General features: G+C 50.0%; 6 protein-coding genes across 6 annotated transcripts; 3 read left to right on the top strand and 3 right to left on the bottom strand.

Annotated features, from left to right (window-relative positions):
* Positions 1 to 215: 215 nt before the first annotated feature.
* ANOM_007768 (uncharacterized protein) lies at positions 216 to 1280 on the top strand (the record flags this gene model as incomplete). The annotated part of the gene is made up of 1 exon (XM_015553024.1): positions 216 to 1280. One exon carries the CDS (start codon positions 216 to 218, stop codon positions 1278 to 1280), a length of 1065 nt encoding a protein of 354 aa, XP_015404910.1.
* A 479-nt stretch (positions 1281 to 1759) lies between these two features.
* ANOM_007767 (uncharacterized protein) lies at positions 1760 to 3634 on the bottom strand (the record flags this gene model as incomplete). Its single annotated transcript, XM_015553023.1, has 1 exon — positions 1760 to 3634. One exon carries the CDS (start codon positions 3632 to 3634, stop codon positions 1760 to 1762), a length of 1875 nt encoding a protein of 624 aa, XP_015404912.1.
* Positions 3635 to 4696: 1062 nt separating this feature from the next.
* On the bottom strand, positions 4697 to 6567 carry ANOM_007766 (Y-family DNA polymerase; the record flags this gene model as incomplete). The annotated part of the gene is made up of 2 exons (XM_015553022.1): positions 4697 to 6370; positions 6427 to 6567. The coding sequence occupies 2 exons, from the start codon at positions 6565 to 6567 to the stop codon at positions 4697 to 4699; spliced, it is 1815 nt and encodes a 604-aa protein (XP_015404913.1).
* A 109-nt stretch (positions 6568 to 6676) lies between these two features.
* ANOM_007765 (DNA damage response protein RcaA) lies at positions 6677 to 9051 on the top strand (the record flags this gene model as incomplete). The annotated part of the gene is made up of 5 exons (XM_015553021.1): positions 6677 to 6791; positions 6846 to 6908; positions 6967 to 7046; positions 7096 to 7247; positions 7302 to 9051. The coding sequence occupies 5 exons, from the start codon at positions 6677 to 6679 to the stop codon at positions 9049 to 9051; spliced, it is 2160 nt and encodes a 719-aa protein (XP_015404914.1).
* A 367-nt stretch (positions 9052 to 9418) lies between these two features.
* Positions 9419 to 11715, bottom strand: ANOM_007764 (glycosyltransferase family 2 protein; the record flags this gene model as incomplete). The annotated part of the gene is made up of 4 exons (XM_015553020.1): positions 9419 to 9691; positions 9753 to 9944; positions 10013 to 10952; positions 11000 to 11715. The coding sequence occupies 4 exons, from the start codon at positions 11713 to 11715 to the stop codon at positions 9419 to 9421; spliced, it is 2121 nt and encodes a 706-aa protein (XP_015404915.1).
* A 3935-nt stretch (positions 11716 to 15650) lies between these two features.
* ANOM_007763 (sugar porter family MFS transporter) lies at positions 15651 to 17416 on the top strand (the record flags this gene model as incomplete). The annotated part of the gene is made up of 4 exons (XM_015553019.1): positions 15651 to 15984; positions 16041 to 16163; positions 16279 to 16988; positions 17045 to 17416. 4 exons carry the CDS (start codon positions 15651 to 15653, stop codon positions 17414 to 17416), a joined length of 1539 nt encoding a protein of 512 aa, XP_015404911.1.
* Between the last annotated feature and the right edge of the window lie 566 nt (positions 17417 to 17982).

Raw genomic sequence — 17982 nt, 5'->3', positions numbered from 1 at the left:
ATTGCATAATAACGGTGTAGCTATATGATACGTCATCAATAGACTCGTCTCTGCTGCCTTACACCCTCGTAGATGCACCTTCATCCATCTCACCTGGCACTACAACGAGTACCTCCATTACCACAGCCATCAAATCTAAGCAAAAGATCACGGAAAAAGGCCATAACAATATACAAAACTCCAACGAGATCCAAGCCAGCATATAAACATCCAACATGTCCACCATCTCAGACAACACCACACACACAACATCCAACGAAACAAACTCACATACCACCTCATACTCTTACGCAAGGATGAACATGGCCACAGACAGCAGGGCCTCAAACACACATACCACCATAGACGACATGGAAAGCTTCTCCTCCATGCCCACCACCATCACAACAGCATCATCCCTAACATCCCTCTATACAACTTCAAACGACAGCTTTGTCTCCTCAGAAGACGAACACAGCAGCTCCTTGGCTACCACCACCGACTCCTGGACCGAATGTGATCTCGGCCCCATCCCGGAGTCCAACAGCACTATGTCGAACTGGCCTCTTTATATTCAACAGACACCGTGGGAGCTTGACTCCGACACTGAAAGCGAAGACGCAGTTCTCAACCCCCACTGCCCAACCATCACCTTGACTACCCTCACCCTGGCTACCCTAAGCAATACGCGTGTATCTCCGTGCAGGGACAACAGCGTGCCTCTCACCCTCGGCGAAAATCTGGTGATCAGGAGCCCTACTTTTACAATCAATGAGCTCATAACTGATCCGACGCCATGGACCCGCCTTACCCTCGTGACCAGGCTTCTTACTCGAGATATTCAAGCCCAAACCCAGGATACGCCCTGGACAAAACTCTCGACCGCGTATCCCCGAGTTGAAATGTGGGGTGGTAAGAAGGTCGGGTATACGACGCTCTGGCGCATCGATCGGGTGTTCCGAAACCATGGGATCTGTATCCGTGGGTTCGGGCTGCATGCGGGGTATCTTTCCGGCCTTGCGCGGCTGGTTTGGGTCCCTGTTATTCGGTTGGAGGCGGCGAAGGAGGTCCCTGTTGGGGCTTGGAGGGGCGCTGTCAGGGAGATTGGGTTGGCTGGGGGGTGGGATTTGGGGTTGGATGGGGAGGGCAAGGTGGAGGTTGATGTTGATGTTGATGTAGATTTTGGTCGTGCGTGGTTGGACATCGATGGTTTGACTGTTTCTTCTTCGTCTTCTCTTGAGGGTGGGGATAGGGAAGAGAGGGCCAGGGAGTGTTGGGTTTATGTTGGGGGTAGGGGTTAGGGATGTCTCTTTCTATGGGTTATGTTTCTAGGTGGATGTTTGTTATTGTGATGGAATTAGGGTTACGCTTGGGACATGGTCAGTTAGTTATGTATGCCTATGGCGAGATCATTGTTGAATTAGTGTCATTTATCTATAGCTTGAGAATAAGTCTGTTTATCGTGCCTTCATAATCCATATACTCGAACATGTCAAACTCATTATGCGTATGGGTATCTAGCAACGGTTACCAAGAGGGAAGCCGGCCATCTATCGCTTACAGAGATCAGAGGAAATCAGATTGAAAAGAAGAAAACGACGGGAGAAAGAATGATGGGTATCCCGCTCGGACAATGCCAGCATTGGCCACGATGCAAAACAGTTGCTGAGTGGAATGGGGAGAAGTCCATATCATGTAGACGTGCCGTCGAGTATGATGAACAAATGAAAAAGAAATACAAGATTGGTGTGGTGGTGGTGGCAAGTTTACAGTGCCCCGTCTAGGCTGTCTCTGTGGCAGCCTCCGTGGTCTCGTCAGCCTCCGAGTCTGGCTCCGAGTCTGGTAATTCTGGTAGGTAAGAGAGGTCCTGGGGATCACTCGCTCTCAATAGACCTCGACCACTTTCCCGGAGGTCGGCTATTTCCTCTGGTGCAAGGACTCGTCCTCCAAGGTGGATGTCATTTACATGCACGGAATACTCAAGGGCTTTCTTGGCTTCCTTTATTAGCTCCTCTGTCCAACCGAGGCAGCGTTTAAGACTCTGGTTCATTTTCTGGCTGTCGGCCAGAAGCTCTTGATGTTTAGCAAGGTCGATGAAAAACTTCTTCTCATCCTGGGCGCGATGTCGCGCATCATGCTCAGCCAAGGAATCAGGGCTAAGAACGCCCTCATCCATCACAGAATCCTCGTCACTTAACTCGGACAGTTCCTCGGCTGACTGAACCGAAGAGTGTTCATGTTCATCACTTTCGTCCGCTTCGGCCATGATACCCATAGAAGCCCCGGAAACGGAACGGCTGGATGGTGCTACCGACAGGCGACCCGCACGGCTGAGGCGTCGATATCTTCGCAGCTCCGCATTTTGCTTCCGCATCTCGCGTTCGAGCGTGCGATTGATTGCGAGGAGTGACGAGTTACTGATTTCGAGATCAAGGATCTTGCGCTCCGTGCGGGCACTAATAGCCACATCGTCCTTGACTTGCCCAGATTCAGACTTGGCCGGACTGTGTAGCGAAGAATCATGGGTCTCTACAGAGGCAGCGGATCCACTGCTGAAAACCCGTGGTCGGAGACCAAGTATTGGTTCGAAAGCAACAGCGCTAGCGTCAATTTTGGTGTCAGACGGGGATATGATGATAGGACTTGGCCGCAATGGTTCTCTTGGAGAGGTAGTACCATGTCCCGAGTCGACGCTGGATGATTTCATGTGTCTCGGGGCTGACGTAGTTGGTTTTGGAGAGAAGTGACTCATGGGTGGACTCGGCATATGCGAGACAATCTGGGGAGCAAAGTCAAATCGAGTCCCAGCCTGAGAGCCAAATTGTGGCCCAGGCTGTGGGCCGACTTGCGAGCCAACCTGCGAGCCGATTTGCGAACCGGCCTGAGAACCAACACCGTCCGACAGCCGGGGAGAGGAGGCATTTAGCCTGGGGGATGCCAATCGCGGGGACGCCGACGGGGGTTTAGAGCCAACAACAGAGCGAGTAAGCCCGGTCGAGCGTCGTTTGTACACTGATGCTGTGTTCAGCTCTTCCGGCGGGCCCTCTTGTTCTCCGTTGGCATATACAAATGTGGGGTGGGATGGCTTCACCGCTGGCTTTGGTCGGTTATCAACATCTGGATTCGATCGCGCATCGGCAGCGTGGAAAAACCTGGGTGAACTGGAGGGTGCTCCACAGACAGAATTCGGTCGTGAACGTTGAGCGTCCGTTGTCAAGGTTTTGGCCCTGGTGGTTATTGGAGGCTCAAGCTTTCCTCCTGTCCGTACAGGGCTCCGGTCTGTCCGCTTTCCTACTGTCGAGCCACTAGCTGATATGTAAGACGGAGAGTAGTGCCCAGTCGAGGGCGTGTTCGGGGTAGAAATCGGTCCATCACGTCTACTCGTGCGAGTACCGGATCGAGGGGTAACGTTGGCACTGAGATACACCGACTCGGAATCCGGCTTGGAGTTGGAGAGCGGGTGTTCGGAGGGGGTCAATCGCCGAGTACGATATCCCCCCGGATTGGCAAGTTTTGGGGTCAGAGGTGATTTAGTGGACCGGTTGAAAGCTGCACTGAGTGAGGGGGTGAAGGGTTTGGCAACGGGGCCGTTGGTGGTTTGTTTATCGGAGGCCATAGTTGCGGGACTCGAGGGGCGGAAAGGAGGGCGACTCATGACATTGCGGCACTCCACGACGATCTGCAAGCATGGTGGCACCAGCCAGAAACAGGAGAATGAGCTGGCTGGGTCACGAACAGGGCAGACGGAGGGGCGATATAATTAGTGAGAGGAGAGCATCAACATCGGAGGATCGGGGAATGGGGGGAGGAAGGGAGTGGTGAGTTTGGAGGTGATTTTTGTTGTGCCAACACCGCAACGGTTCAGATGTTGAAGTGATGCCGAACTAAACCAAATCTAACGACACTAACCTAAACATGTCGCCGAATCCGGTTTAGTTTTGTTTTTCACCGCAAAGTTGACTCTCCGTTACTCTCTGGACGACATTCCCAGGCATCGAAATATTCCCCAGAAACTTGTCAAATTGATAAGACGGAAAAGAAATAAAGTGAAACATTCTGGGGAATTCCTCAGGTGCAAATTGGCATTGGAATGCTAGATCGATCGGGACTCGAATGTTTACAGATCTCCCTTTCGGCGTCACCCTCATGCATGCTGATGCACCGGCCCATCCCGATCGACATTGGCAGATGGCAAGGGACAAATGTCCACCGTTTCGACCCGTTAGAATCTTGCATACTCCGTGTATCTTTTGTAAGTACAAAGCTCTAAATATATATATTATTATGTCGTATTTCTCTGTTTCGCCTTCGTTGTGGCAAGATTCTATATACATAATATTTCCCGCTCCACATCAACAAAAATTGCCAAAAGTGTGGGATCGGCGGCCAGCGTGTCAGGGGCGAGCCATGCAAGGAAGATATACGACTAGCATGCCAGGCTTTAGATGAGATCTATATTGAAAGGCTTTCCTCGTCTTGGCCGGCAAAATGTCTTATAGGGAACTCCTTTTTCCAACTGTATCACAGCCAAAACAGCAAGATGGAAGATGGGGTCCGACCTACGCACTCAATAGTCAGACAGTTTTCTCCAAGAAATCTCGGAAACGAGGTAATTCTTTGGATGGATGGACCCCACAGAGTGCCTATTGCTCTGCAAAAGATCATGATGTTGCTCAGGTTACGAATATTCGATCACTATCCCCGGGAGATAACCGGGTCATGTGAAGAACAGTCGCTTTTGGCGCGGGTCAACAGGCTCCTGCGATGTGCCCTTCCTCTTCCGCAATTTTGGTGGTACAGGCTCGGCATCTTGTGAAGCCCCTTGGATGGCTTCCTTAATAGTTTGTTTTGAGAGACAGTAGTCGACATGTTCATTGAATACTCGGTCATCCGCAACCTGTGGTTTTGAGCAAACTGGGCAATCCCAATACATAGGCTGTGATTCAGACGGGGTGGCAGGGCCCTTTTCAGACTGATCCACTTCGTTGGGCTCAGATACTTCCTGACTGAGCTTCTCCAGGTCGTTCATGTCCTCCTGTATCTCCTGGCGGGCAGCTCTCTCAAATGCTTCTTCCGCACTGATCTCTTGTTCAGCTGCATCCGAAGTCGACTCAACGGTAGGTTTGGAACGCGTGGCCCAACCGAAGAAATCAATTCCCCCTTTCTTGGTGCTTACCAAATTGGTGCAGCGAAGGCCGAGAAGACGCAATTTCATGTTAGGGATCTCCTTCTCGAGCTTTTCTAGCATTGGGAGGGAGAACATGTAGAGATCGTTAGCCAGAAATACTGCTCGGGGTGGTTGGCACTGTCGGGAGAGAACCTCGAATGTAGCCAACTTCACTTTAAGCACCAACGTGCGGCCCTTGAATTCAGTCCGAGTCAGGTCTTTCTCCAGCTCCTGGGCGATCGCCCAGAGCTTTTCTCTGAGAGCCTCCTTCCCGCCCATTTCATTGAACGTGCTCTCGGTGCCGACACTTTTTCGCTCATAGTTTTCCGCCGGCTGAATCTTTGTTCTCCCTAGCCCAAGGTAGCATTGGGCCAGAAAATGGAATGCCTTTTCGCCGAACAGCTTGGCCAGGAGTGCGCGTTGAGGATGTATATCGCCGCAGGTTTTAATTCCAACTGCTTCCAGCTCACGTTCAAAGACTCGCCCTACACCATTGACTTTTCGCACAGGAAGATCCTTCATGAACTCCAGAATGGCATCTCTATCGTTAGGGACGCGAAACTGGCCGTTTGGTTTGTTGCGGTTCGATGCGATCTTGGCGATCTTTGCATTCGCTGCGATGCCAGCAGACACGGAGATTTTCGTTTGTTCCAATACCTCCGCTCGCATGCGATTAACAGCATCTTCCGGATCGATTTGATTTTCCGTGCAATAGGCGGTTATATTCAAGTATGCCTCGTCTATGCTAGCACTTTCAAAGAGCGGGTCGTATTGGGCAAAGATAGCGCGAATCTCCTGCGCCTTTGCACTGTACTTCTGGTGGTTTATGGGGAGGCAGATGAGCTGCGGACACAATTTCACGGCTACGAATGAAGCCATCCCACTTCGGCAGCCGAACTTTCGAGCCTCGTAATTACAGGTAGTTAGGACTCCTCTGCCCACCGCAAAAGGGACGGTTTTCAATTCCGGCCGGTCCAGTTCTTCGACTGCAGCAAAGAAAGCATCGCAGTCAACGTGGACGATATATTGCGACAAGTCTCGACTGAGTTCCAGTTCATCTAGAAGCTGATCCGCCCTCCGTAGGTCGTGAGACAGATCTAGATTTTCAAGACGGCTCTTCTCTTTTAAGATGCGCTCAATCTTTTCCGTTAGGATCCGGTCGCGGTTTTGCTCATGATTAAAGAACTTCGATCCTTTAGATGCGTTGTATATTATTTCCGATACCTTGATTTTCACTTAGTGGTCGTCTAAGCGATACATGAGGCCAGTGTAGTTCTCACCTTCTGCTGGTCTACCGCATCCTGACCTGCCTTGGTCAAGGAGGGACCTAATAACTGGTATTTCAATGTCGCATATTCATCGGACACTTCCTTTGAAGTGGATGGTACCTCGTCAGTAGGCGTCTCGCCCGGTGATTCCATATTTCATGCATTGATCCGCCGCGATAATTCATACAAAATCCGGGGGACGCGATCTTTCCCAAGCAGGCAGCATTGAGACGCCTGATCACGTGGGTTCGTGTTGCGGGCGATGCCTTCACGTGCGCTCGATGTCGTTTGCGCCCCGACGGAAGCAACAAGAGCATCGTATTTAAACTCGCCGCCCCTCATGTGGATTCTGGATTCGGAGGGAGACCTCTTAGATGGTGTGTGATGCCCAGATGGCCGTAACCTTCAGTTATGTGCTAACAATATTCGAGGAAAGCGCGTCTGGTTGCGACCAGGGCAGAAGTATCTCTTTGGTCGGATAAGGCAAGATGGCGGTACTTTCCCCCTTCTCCCCATCCCACATGTTAGTTGTACTAATTGACTTTTTCTTAGTCCAACATGCTATACAGCATAGCTCAATATCGCGAAAGCACATGGTGATCGAAGTCGCTCCTGTTAAAGATGGCGATGGGGTACAATGCTCCTTTTTGCTGATGTATTTTTCGTCGCTGACTTGCATAGTCTCGAATCGACGCAAAGTCGGAAATTACAGTGACTGATCAGAATTCCAAATGTGGAACAGCAGTGGATGGAAACCAAATACGGGGCGAGAGTGTCAGTCTAACCGGTGACGAGCACACGATCAAGTTGGGAAGATACCAACATTTCCTGCGGTGAGTGTATCCTCGGAAACCGCCATACACTAGCTAACGGGGAGTTTGGATTAGGATCAAATGGCAGCCGACCGTGCTTACATTTTCCTTCTCGTCTAAAGAACTCAAGGCGAAAGATCCTCTAGCCCATGTCCGTTCACGTCTCGAATATCTAGATATCAAAACGATCATCCCCTATATCGTTGACGAAACTACACATGTTGTACAGAGCAAACGTAACACGGCAAAAGGCTTACAGGCACTAGTGAATGGGAAATATATTGTTGCGAACTCATACGTCGACGCACTTGTCTACGCTGCGACACCGAGTGACCTAGAAAACTTGGAGTCATTGTCCCCGTTAGAGGTCGACTTCGATTCTGCATGGCCAGATCCAACTGAACATCTTCCACCTCCCGGCAAAGAAATTGTCCATCGACCAGCCGAGGCATTCGCACCAATCCCGGATCGTGTTAACCTGTTTGAAGGTTATACGTTTGTCTTTGGCGATGCCGCACAATTCGACAATCTGCATGATCCCATCGCCAATGGGCACGGGAAGGCTTTGCTGTATCATGTTGAGAATGGGGTAACTACAGCAGACGAGATCGCACAGTTTATGAGGAATACGGCCGGCGATACAGGTCTAGGTAGCCAAAGAGATGGCCCCGGAGGGGTTGTCCTTGTTCGGTTTCGTGCCAAGGGAGGTTACGAGGAGTGGTCGATCAATCTGAGCAATCAAGTTGCACTTCAAACCAACCAGCGCGTGATTGAACAGAGCGAATTTCTCGACGCAATCTTAGCGAACGATGCCTCATCCCTCTGCCGTACACTACCATCACCCGAGCCCACATCACGCCAGGATGTAAGTGCGACGCCAGCATCACAGCCTGCCTCGACACCCGCGGAGTACATTCAAATTGCCGATTCCCAAGCAGTTGGGGAATACAGTAAGCCGACAAAGTCGAAGTCAAAAGGCCCGCGCGTGCGCAGCTTTGTCAGTAAAATGAAAACTTTTGATGATGGGTTCGACATCAATGCCATCCCTGCGCATCCTCCGGATGACGAGGATGTTGTTGTGGATTCGTTACCGGCTATGGATATGGAGTCTTCGTCTGGGCAACAGACGCAACCACGCAGCAATCTACAGGAGGAGGAAGACGTACTTTCTCAACTTCTTCCTGGGGCAAATGCGATGAAACGCCGTCGCGCTGGGACTGTTCAGAGATCCATGGATGATTCAACATCCCGCCCCAAGGGGGAAGTGCATCAACCCAAACGTCAGAAGTTAGACGTGCTCGAGGCAGCTCGGCAACATCGAGAGGCTGAAGATGCCCAACGTCAACGCCGAGAGGAAGAAGAAGCTGAACTCCAGAACTCTCTGAAAGATATTGAGAATTTAAGAGGACTTGCTATTGTGGAAGAGATGGAAATGCCAACCCGAAAGATTGCTGACGAGGACAGCCGGTGGGATGAGCGATGGAATGGACGGAAGAATTTCAAAAAGTTTCGCAAGAAAGGTGATCGCAATCGATCTCGCCATAGGATACAGACAGTTATTGTGCCTCTTGAAGAAGTGACACGCAAGGCCTTCGGCATTGGTGAGCACTACTGGGTTAGCAGTCGCAAATCTGCCGACAATAGTCAGGCGGAAAGCCGCCGGGAGCCTCCTGCAAGTGAGCAAGATACTGGAGAGTCGCGATCTCAATCTCTTGCTCGGACTGAGTCAGAGCCGGCAGCCCCTCGCAGCCAGAAACGGCCTCGAGAGGAGCGCGACTCTGACAGTGATGATGAATTTCGCTTTCGCTTCCGCCGCAGGAGGTAGGGGTAAGTTTTGGTGGCCGCAACACGAGTCGTGATGGAGCCCGTATCCCGTAACATGGTCGAACATGGCTAGCTTCACTTACACCTCACTTAGTCACCGCTCTTTTCTTGTGCTAAGACCGCAGTAGTACAAAGATGTAACTCCAGATGCGCATCTCTCAATCTCAAACATCATTGCTAATGTTGTGCGGTGATACTGTTCTCTTCCATTTTGTTTTCTTATCTGTGTTCTCGGAGGAAAACGAATCAGAAAGGATACCCCATATCCGCGAAGTTCGATCATATTCTAAGCAGCTTTCTCCAAGCTACGCGATAGATCACAACAGGTACCAATGAACCTGGAAACATTTTTATATTAGCCTCGATGGTCAAGAGTAATTGCCCTGCCTAGGAAAGGCTTGACTTTCAGCGATACTATCATTTTTCTTCCGTACACCAAGGGACCTGACAGTCATCCTCCTGCCCAATTTGCCGCGTCGTCGGCGACTCTCTGCAATCTCCTCCAATCTCAGCACCATCCCAACAGCTTTGTGGTCTTCGGTGAGTTTGGGACGTCGCTTTGCAAAATACCGTGCATATTTGAACAGTGAATAATAGCAACTAGCAACATTTGTAAGACCTAAGAAGATCTTGTAAGGCATCTGCAATGCGTCAGGAATGCTGCGTGAAGTATAGCGCAGCAGGGAACATTTTATGACCTACATAGTACCAGAGAACAATATTCCATTCGATCCGCTCGTCCTTCAGACGTAGATGAAATTCGTTGAAGATGATGGCATTGAACAAGTACAAAGCCACAGTTGCCCCCAAGAGGGCACCACAAAACACGGGGCGGACGATAAACCCAATGGGGAGTATAAATGGCGTGAGCACATACAGCAGGCTCTCATAGACCTGCTCAATACTCCAGGTTAGCCACTGGAATCTGCAGGACCTTGCTTTATGAGCAGGCAGCTACATACCTCTTGAATGACGAAGAGCTTCGCGCCCAGTTCCCACTTGCCCAACTTCCAAGACCCAAAAAGGTACAATAGATTATACCATATCCCATTCGCCACAAAGAAGTTCCACCGCAGAAATCTCTGCTTGAAAACGGTCATTTCGCCGAAGCCGCCTCTCCTTGAGTTCCGATCAGCGAAGACGAGAGCAGCCGGGGTGGTAGTCTCGACGAAGACAGCACTGCACATTTGAATTCTTCCTCCGAGCCGCCGGCAACTGTTTCCCATGAACCAATCCTCACTAATGGAGAAACCTGGATGGTGCTGGAGAGTCTCCTTCAAGAACGCCCTTTGCCATAAGGATATAGCTCCATGGGGGAAGGTCGCGCTGCCAATGCGTCCTGCGAAACTGCGCTGTAAGCCGGCTAGTTTGTATTCAAGGTCTTGGGCCTGTTGACAATATGATCCCGGGAGAGAGTTGGGGCCAACGGATTTGATTGTGTACCCAATGCAACGGACTTTCTCGGTCAATCGGGAGACGACCACAGGAAAATGCGGGGGCAGGATGCAATCATCATCGATGAGCAGGACGTGGCGAAAGGATTTGACTGCATGACAGCCGATAAAGATGGCGACTATTTTGGAGCCAACGGGACACCAGATATGGTTGACGCCGTAGACTTTGCATACCTCCTCGGTATTGTCTAATGGAGTGGGAGAGTTACCATTGGCAATCACATAGACCTGCGAGGCTGGAAAGATTTTCAAGGCAGCTTCCAGAGTCCGACCAACAATGGAACCAGACTTATAGCATGGGATCAGAAGAGCCGTGTCTGGGGCAGTTGGGCCAATATGACGTGTTTGGTAATATTCTGGCCCAGGGAAGTCGTTCTCAAAGGTGAGAAGAAGCGGCGCAAAGGAATAGCTGTGATGAGAAACCTTCATGAGTCGCACGGCCACATTACTGAAATCGAGGAATCCCGCCGTCTGATCAAGAGAGAGGCAACTTACAAGACAAGCAGAAAGATAAAGATTGCCCAGCCACCGGCGAATACGAACTTACGCTGCATCACCCAATAGAGCCAGTATACAGCACCTTTCCACAATGGCCATCCAACAAGAACGAAATATATAAAAGCACCACCGGTGGTATATGCCGAATATTCGATCAACAGCCGGATCCAGTACCTGCGTTGGTGTTTAATTTTGACAAGGTTTGCCCTGTTGTACACGCTCCTCACACTGTCACCCAGTGTCTTCCTAGCGACGTTACCGAGTCGCGGTAAGGGCAAAGGTGACCGGCTGTTTTGTTCTATCAGTGACACTTGTACACTGCTGTCTGAAAAGGTATCCTGTTCCAGAAATTGCGGCGGATGTATCGAATCACTCCAGTTAAGGTGAAGGCTAGAGGTTATCCCTCGAATATGTGGAGGAACACTTGGACCTTGGAGTTGATGCAACTGCCTCCTTCCCTCCTCCAAAACCGACGAGTAACTTGCTGCGCGCTGTGGAGCTTCCCGTCTGTCCGCTACCTTAGTTGCCCAGCTTATTGTACGGTGGTTCCTCTTCTGAATGTGAATCTCGTCAGTTTGGTTGCTAGGATGGTCGGAAGGAGAAATCGCCCTATGTGTCCCTTCAACCGCGTTTTCCCTTCTTGATCCTGTATTCAAAAGAGATTGTGGAATGAATATATCTTCGACAATTGGCCCGTCATTAACGGAAGACATATTGCGAGTACTGCATTTGGTCGAGACTCACAAGCCGCATCTTGCCGTACAAATATAGCCTGTGCTTGGATGCACGGGGCCAGGAATACTGGTCCGGGTCATCCATCACTCATGCTCGCTTGTACGCTTCATAAATTTAGGTTCTTATTTAGGTTCTTACGGTTTTTACTGCTCCATAAGCATCTGAAGCACAGCCAACTCCCCGTCACCCTCCATGCATGTGATACAAGCATACCTGCATTGGCTAATCGGCATCCCAGACTAACAACAATGGAGTCGATCGATTACCGTGGAAAGAACACAGCCATGATCATTCTCATTAGCCGGACATAATTCCCGGAGTATGTCTCACACCCCGGCCCTTCAGATTTACAGGAACAATAAATCCATTGCACTCTCGTCCATGCATAATATGAGCTAGGAAAGATCTGCATTTTTAGCCCTCACTAAGCTCGTGGGTTTGCAATGTCATCGTCACGGATATCCAATGGCAATCGAAGCAAAACCTGGAAATTGTACAGTAGCATACCACAGCAAGTATGTTGCTGGCGCTCAGGCCCTTCCACTTCCTCGGGCCAGCCTTCTCGAGGAGACAACGATAGTCCGTATCTGTTCGCACGCGATGCTTACCGTTATGTCAACAACGCCGGAATCCGTCTGAGGCTGCTATGGTGATCTTGGTGCATTCGGTTGATGGCTGTGGAGAGGGAGAGACACGAACATACGGAGTAGAAGGGCGTGGGGCCATCCGCAGGTTCGGGGATTTCTTCCTTGAGACATGAGTGAATCCTTTTGAGGCCTCCTGCCTTAATGGTGGTCTTTTACCTGATTTACTTTCGATGTGTAGTGGGATATGCATGCATGACTCGACGCGTCTCAGAAACAAACCATACGAGCCAAGCCGCATCTTAAATCCGGGCCGCCCCTGAAGCAGCCACAGCGGGACGATCTGAGCTTCCCTGAAGTATACGCAGGTGACGAGGCAAGCCAAACTTCGCCTAAGCATTTGTAAACGCTAGTTCATTCTATCTAACGTGTTGCTGTGGTAGAGTTCTGAATGGAAGTTTAGATGAGATTGAGTTTCCTGATATCGCTACCGGCGACGAGTTTGCATGAACTTCAATGACGAACGCCCATGTCAACATTGCGGGTTGAGACAAGATGGCTTCATCTAGTTAGCTGCCCGTAGTAAAGATCGCCCAATCTCCCCATTCTCCTCCCCAGAGAGCCCCTGCGGCTGTAACATCTCGCTCTTGCATGCCAGTTTACAGGCAACTACCACCGTCGCTGTATTCCAAATCTGCCGGACCATGCTCTGGCCTCTTTCTCTTCTTGTACATGTCTTACCGAACTGCGAGGTTTTGTTTACTGAAGGTGGTGTTTACTGAAGGTGGTGGCTCATCAACTCAGACATTCCAGAGAGCATCCGTTCCTTGCATATGTGCTCTCTCTTCTGAGCAAAGCTCACATCGTAGGGGGGACAACAAAATCCGATCCACAGAAAAGATTGGTTGATCGACTGCTCTCTCTAATGATTATCAGAGAACATTCCTTCCGGGTGTTTTTCCAACACTCATCCTGGGTCGATTAGCCCTATCATTGCGGATCGTTAGAAAAGTCGCCACCTAACAAGGTGGATATCCGAACTCATGCGGAAGGATTCTATATCCTGACGATGGAGGCCAGTAGTAATATACTTTAGTACAGGAAGAAGCACTAAGTACTAAACTTTGTTGAATTCTTGGTGCGTCTGTGGAAAAGGACTCCGGGTATGAGTAGCCTATATGAGTATCAGATCAAAGTGACAATGCCCGAGCCGAAGGAAGCAATGTTGCTAGGGCTGCGCTTATTTTATCCAACTTAATCTTTGGTAGATTGGGTTTTGTTAGTTTAAACTTACCCTGTAAGCGATTACTGATGTTTATCAAAGTAATTGTTTATTTATTTTTATTTTTTTTATTATTATGGGATCGAGATGGCTGTTGAGGGTCATCTTTCCCAGCGCGTAGACAGGGCAAGGGAGCAGAAGGAGTGTTGAAAACATTCGCATAACTGACTAATGTTCAACTTGGGTTGTTCAGTGCCCTAGCTAGGACTGGGGTGTGCACCCTGTCAATTGGGTGGCGTAAATGAAGTAAGGAGAATGTGGGATTAAGGAGGGAGCTGATTGAGACCTTGAACCATACCCCATCCATCCCTTCTAATAGTCTTTTCCGGGGGTAAGGGATTTGTAATTCCACTCAATCATTGGGCTTTTGGTCCACTACCACTTCCTGCAAGGCCATTAGTCAGTTGAGCAACTTGGACATCTTAAAGCAGCTATATTGTCAAGATCTTGTTCGGTGTCTGTGGTGGATGAGGGATAGTGTACCGTTTTGCAGGGATATATATATGATCATGCTCTGCATCTGTGTCCAGGAGTAACAAGGGGAGGAAACATTGTCTTTACTCCAACTCTGAAAGGAGCAGCATGTGCACTAACTAGAGTCGACCGTATGTGGTGGGTATACCACGCAAGACATCGTCTCGCATGTTCTCCTTCCAAGGACCCAAGAGGGTTCTTTTCGTCTATCCATAAATATAGATATTCACCGCTCATCGCGACACGGGACGAGGCATGTCAAACATCTGACATTCAAAAAAGAAAAGAAGAAAAAAAAAGTATTTCCGATACGGGGAATCGAACCCCGAGCTGCTGTGTGAGAGACAGCGATGTTAGCCATTACACCATATCGGATAATTGTTGAGTAGTGGTTTCCTTTTGTGTTACATAGCCCTAAAATAAAAAAAGTCACCAGTCAGTGCGGGCTCCACAACGGCTTATCCGAAAAAGAACGAGTCATTCATTCTGGCGCGTGACCTTTGCCGAGCCCCAATACAGTTTAGCCTCCATTCTTGTCCCAGGTTGGCAAAAGCTTCTACTCCCGTCCCTCTTTACGGAGTTTGTGCACGGCATCCTATACATTACTCCGCTTATACGCTTCTGCATGCATATACCCGTATCCCAAATCGCTTCGGGTATTGGATTCTGGGGTAAACAGAATCCCATGGATGAGTTCTTCGTCCCTTTTCATCCACCGGTGTGCGGTATAGTCGAGCTTTTAAAGCACCGAGATCAACGGCAGCTCGGCAAGGTTCCGACCTGCAGTGGGGTTAAGCGCTCTCCCCGGCATCGGGTTGACGTTTTACTCAACGAAATCCCGGATAAGCGATCCCGGGATATTCGCTTACCAAGGAAGTTCTTAACTTCTTGCTCAACCCTGGGCTGCGCTCTCGCCCCCCGCCAAGCCGAAGCTACCCCTGTAGACTGCCCCATGCGGTGAAGACGGTTGTTCACCGGGAAAGCCTCATCATGGTGGATGAATGAATGAATTAGGGACTCTAGTAGCTCGGAATAGTCGCCTCCAATACTGTGACGGCTGACCTCCCACCCTGACGAAGACGTCGTCTAAGGCCACTTATTGGGAAAAATTGTGGGAAAATGTGGATCAGCTAGAAGGCCACACGTCGCTTCTATGTAGAGAATATAAGTGTGATCGCTGCGGCTGAACATTTCTTCGCGGCTAAGGGGCAAAACAGTCTGGGGAAAACGCTTCCCCGGCCCACGCTCCCACTCACCGGGGGACCGTGGCAAAGCAAATTTTTGCATGGAGACAGCGTCCATTGTAGTTCTCGACGTATCGCAGCTCATACATTCAACCCCATGGCGCCCCAGTCTGGGGCGGACCTCGACGGAACTTGTGGAGATAGTTCGAGTGAAGAGGCCATCCATGTCTATTTAGTTTTTAAGATGCTCTCCAGGCCCGGACCTAGCTCTCACTTTTGTTGTGCTCAAAACCACCTACCCCTTGTTCCTCCCAGGTCGCCCCGTGTCGAAGAATCCTCTCTGTCACCTTCCCTACTTCAATTGATTCTTCGACCCCCCGTCCATCGCGATGGGCATTCTTAACGTCGTTGAGGACCGTCCGACTCCTAAGAATGTCTACAACTGGCGAGTGTACCTGCTGGCAGCCATTGCATCATGTGGTTCCAACATGATTGGTTATACTAGTGCCTTTATCGGTACGACCATCACACTGGACTCCTTCCGAAAGGAATTCGGCTTGGACAAGATGTCATCTGCGAAGGTGGACTTGATCAGCGAGAATATTGTCTCGCTATTCATTGCTGGTGCCTTCTTTGGGGCCCTCTTCACCTACCCTATTGGTCATTTTCTGGGACGCAAATGGAGCTTGGTGATCGCTTCAGCTATCTTTACGTTAGGAGCCGGTCTGCAGCTAGGTGCCAACACGCCCGCGGACTGGGAATTATGTATGCTGGACGAGTCCTGAATGGACTCGGCACCGGTGTCGCCTCGAACATTGTCCCGATCTATCTCTCGGAACTGGCCCCTCCGGCCATTCGTGGGCGACTTGTCGGTCTCTATGAGCTCGGCTGGCAGATTGGCGGTATGGTGGGATTTTGGATCAACGTGAGTAGTCTGGCGCCTTTTATTGACACTCTGCCTTCCCCCTCCCTTTCGCTCGAAATCATGGACACAATGCTGACTTTAAACCGCCATAGTACGGTGTCCAAAAAATATGGAACCTGGCCACACGCAATGGTTGATCCCATTTGCCATCCAGCTGGTTCCGTCTGGGCTGCTTTTTGTTGGTGCCTTATGGACCAAGGAATCCCCTCGGTGGCTCTTCCTCAAGGACCGCCGACAGGAAGCAATGGCAAATCTCTGCTGGATCCGTCAGTTGAGTGAGACCGATATTTATATCACCGAGGAGGTGGCAGCTATCGACCAAGCGCTTGAAGAGCAGGCAACAACCATTGGTATTGGATTCTGGAAGCCCTTCCAGTCCGTTGGCACACGACCCCGGATCATGTGGCGGCTTTTCCTGGGCTGTATGTTGTTCTTCTGGCAGAATGGATCCGGGATCAACGCGATCAACTACTACAGTCCTACCATCTTCACAAGTATCGGTGTCAATAGCGATACGATTGGAATCACCACGGGTTTGTTTGGCGTGGTGAAAGCCGTCATGACATTCGTGTGGCTTCTGTTCCTGGTCGACCAGTTAGGAAGACGGAAGCTTCTCCTGATCGGTGCCATCACGGGCTCGATCTGTATGTGGATTATTGGTGCCTACATCTGCATTGTCGAGCCTGAGAAAAACCCCACCGATCACTTGAACAGCGGTGGTATTGCAGCCATCTTCTTCTTTTACATGTGGACGGCGGTCTACACGCCGACATGGAACGGCACGCCGTGGGTTATTAACTCGGTAAGTTTTTCTCGCCCCATTGACTCAAAGTACCGTCACTGACCAACGATGAATAGGAATTCTTCGATCCCAACATCCGGTCGCTGGCCCAGGCCGCCACAACTGCCAGCAACTGGCTCTTCAACTTCCTTGTTTCCCGCTTTACGGAGCAAATGTTCGACGCGATGGGCTATGGAGTGTACTTCTTCTTCGCCTCCTTGTCCTTCCTGGCCTTCTTCTTTACCTTCTTCCTCATTCCCGAGACCAGCGGTATCCCACTGGAGGTTGTGGACCGCCTGTTCGAGGTGAAGCCGGTCTGGCGGGCAAACGAGAAGGTCAAGGCTCAGATGAAGGAGGAGGAAGAGCGATTCCGGTTCGAGATCAAGGAGGGAAACTTTGATAAGAGCGAGGAGGAACATGTGGAAGATGGCAATGAGACGAGGTCATAGATTTCACGATAGACGGCTTATAGACTTGTATATAGAACTTGCGTCGGTGTTCTGATTTAGGAGCTTGTATATTTGCTGTTATCTTAATTTTTTTGTCTGTGTTTTTGCAGTGTTGTGGGTCCTTAGAATTGCTATCTTGAGCGGTTTCTGATATGGAAATAGAGAAGCACATTGAGGCCCTCGGCCCTCGAAAGTATGCGCTCCCGGTATGATGAAGTCTCAGATGATGTAGGTGAATATGTTTTCTTAAAGGTACCGGTATGATCGTCTATATGAGGACTAGGGCAAGACCATGTTCTCCTTCGGAACGTACTCCGTATGGGGACCAGATATATATCTTGGTGGGTCCTCGTACGTTATCAACACTTGAAGAAGCTTATTTATTCGATGAGGGGGCCAGTCGAACCTTATCCCCTTACTCTATATCGATAAGCATGATTCGATACTTGGTTTCCTTTTTTCTTCTGGAAAGATGACTCCAGATGGATATTCAATCTTTGTTTCGGCTCGGCGAGGGATGTAAATAATCGTGAATAATATGAAGCCCTTGATTGCTTCATCGGGTA

This window comes from Aspergillus nomiae (genome assembly GCF_001204775.2).
Source record: "Aspergillus nomiae NRRL 13137 chromosome Unknown contig00234, whole genome shotgun sequence".
NCBI classification, from domain to species: Eukaryota; Fungi; Ascomycota; class Eurotiomycetes; order Eurotiales; family Aspergillaceae; genus Aspergillus; species Aspergillus nomiae.
The sequence above is the reverse complement of the archived record's forward strand: the minus strand, read 5'-3'. Positions and strand labels throughout refer to the sequence as shown.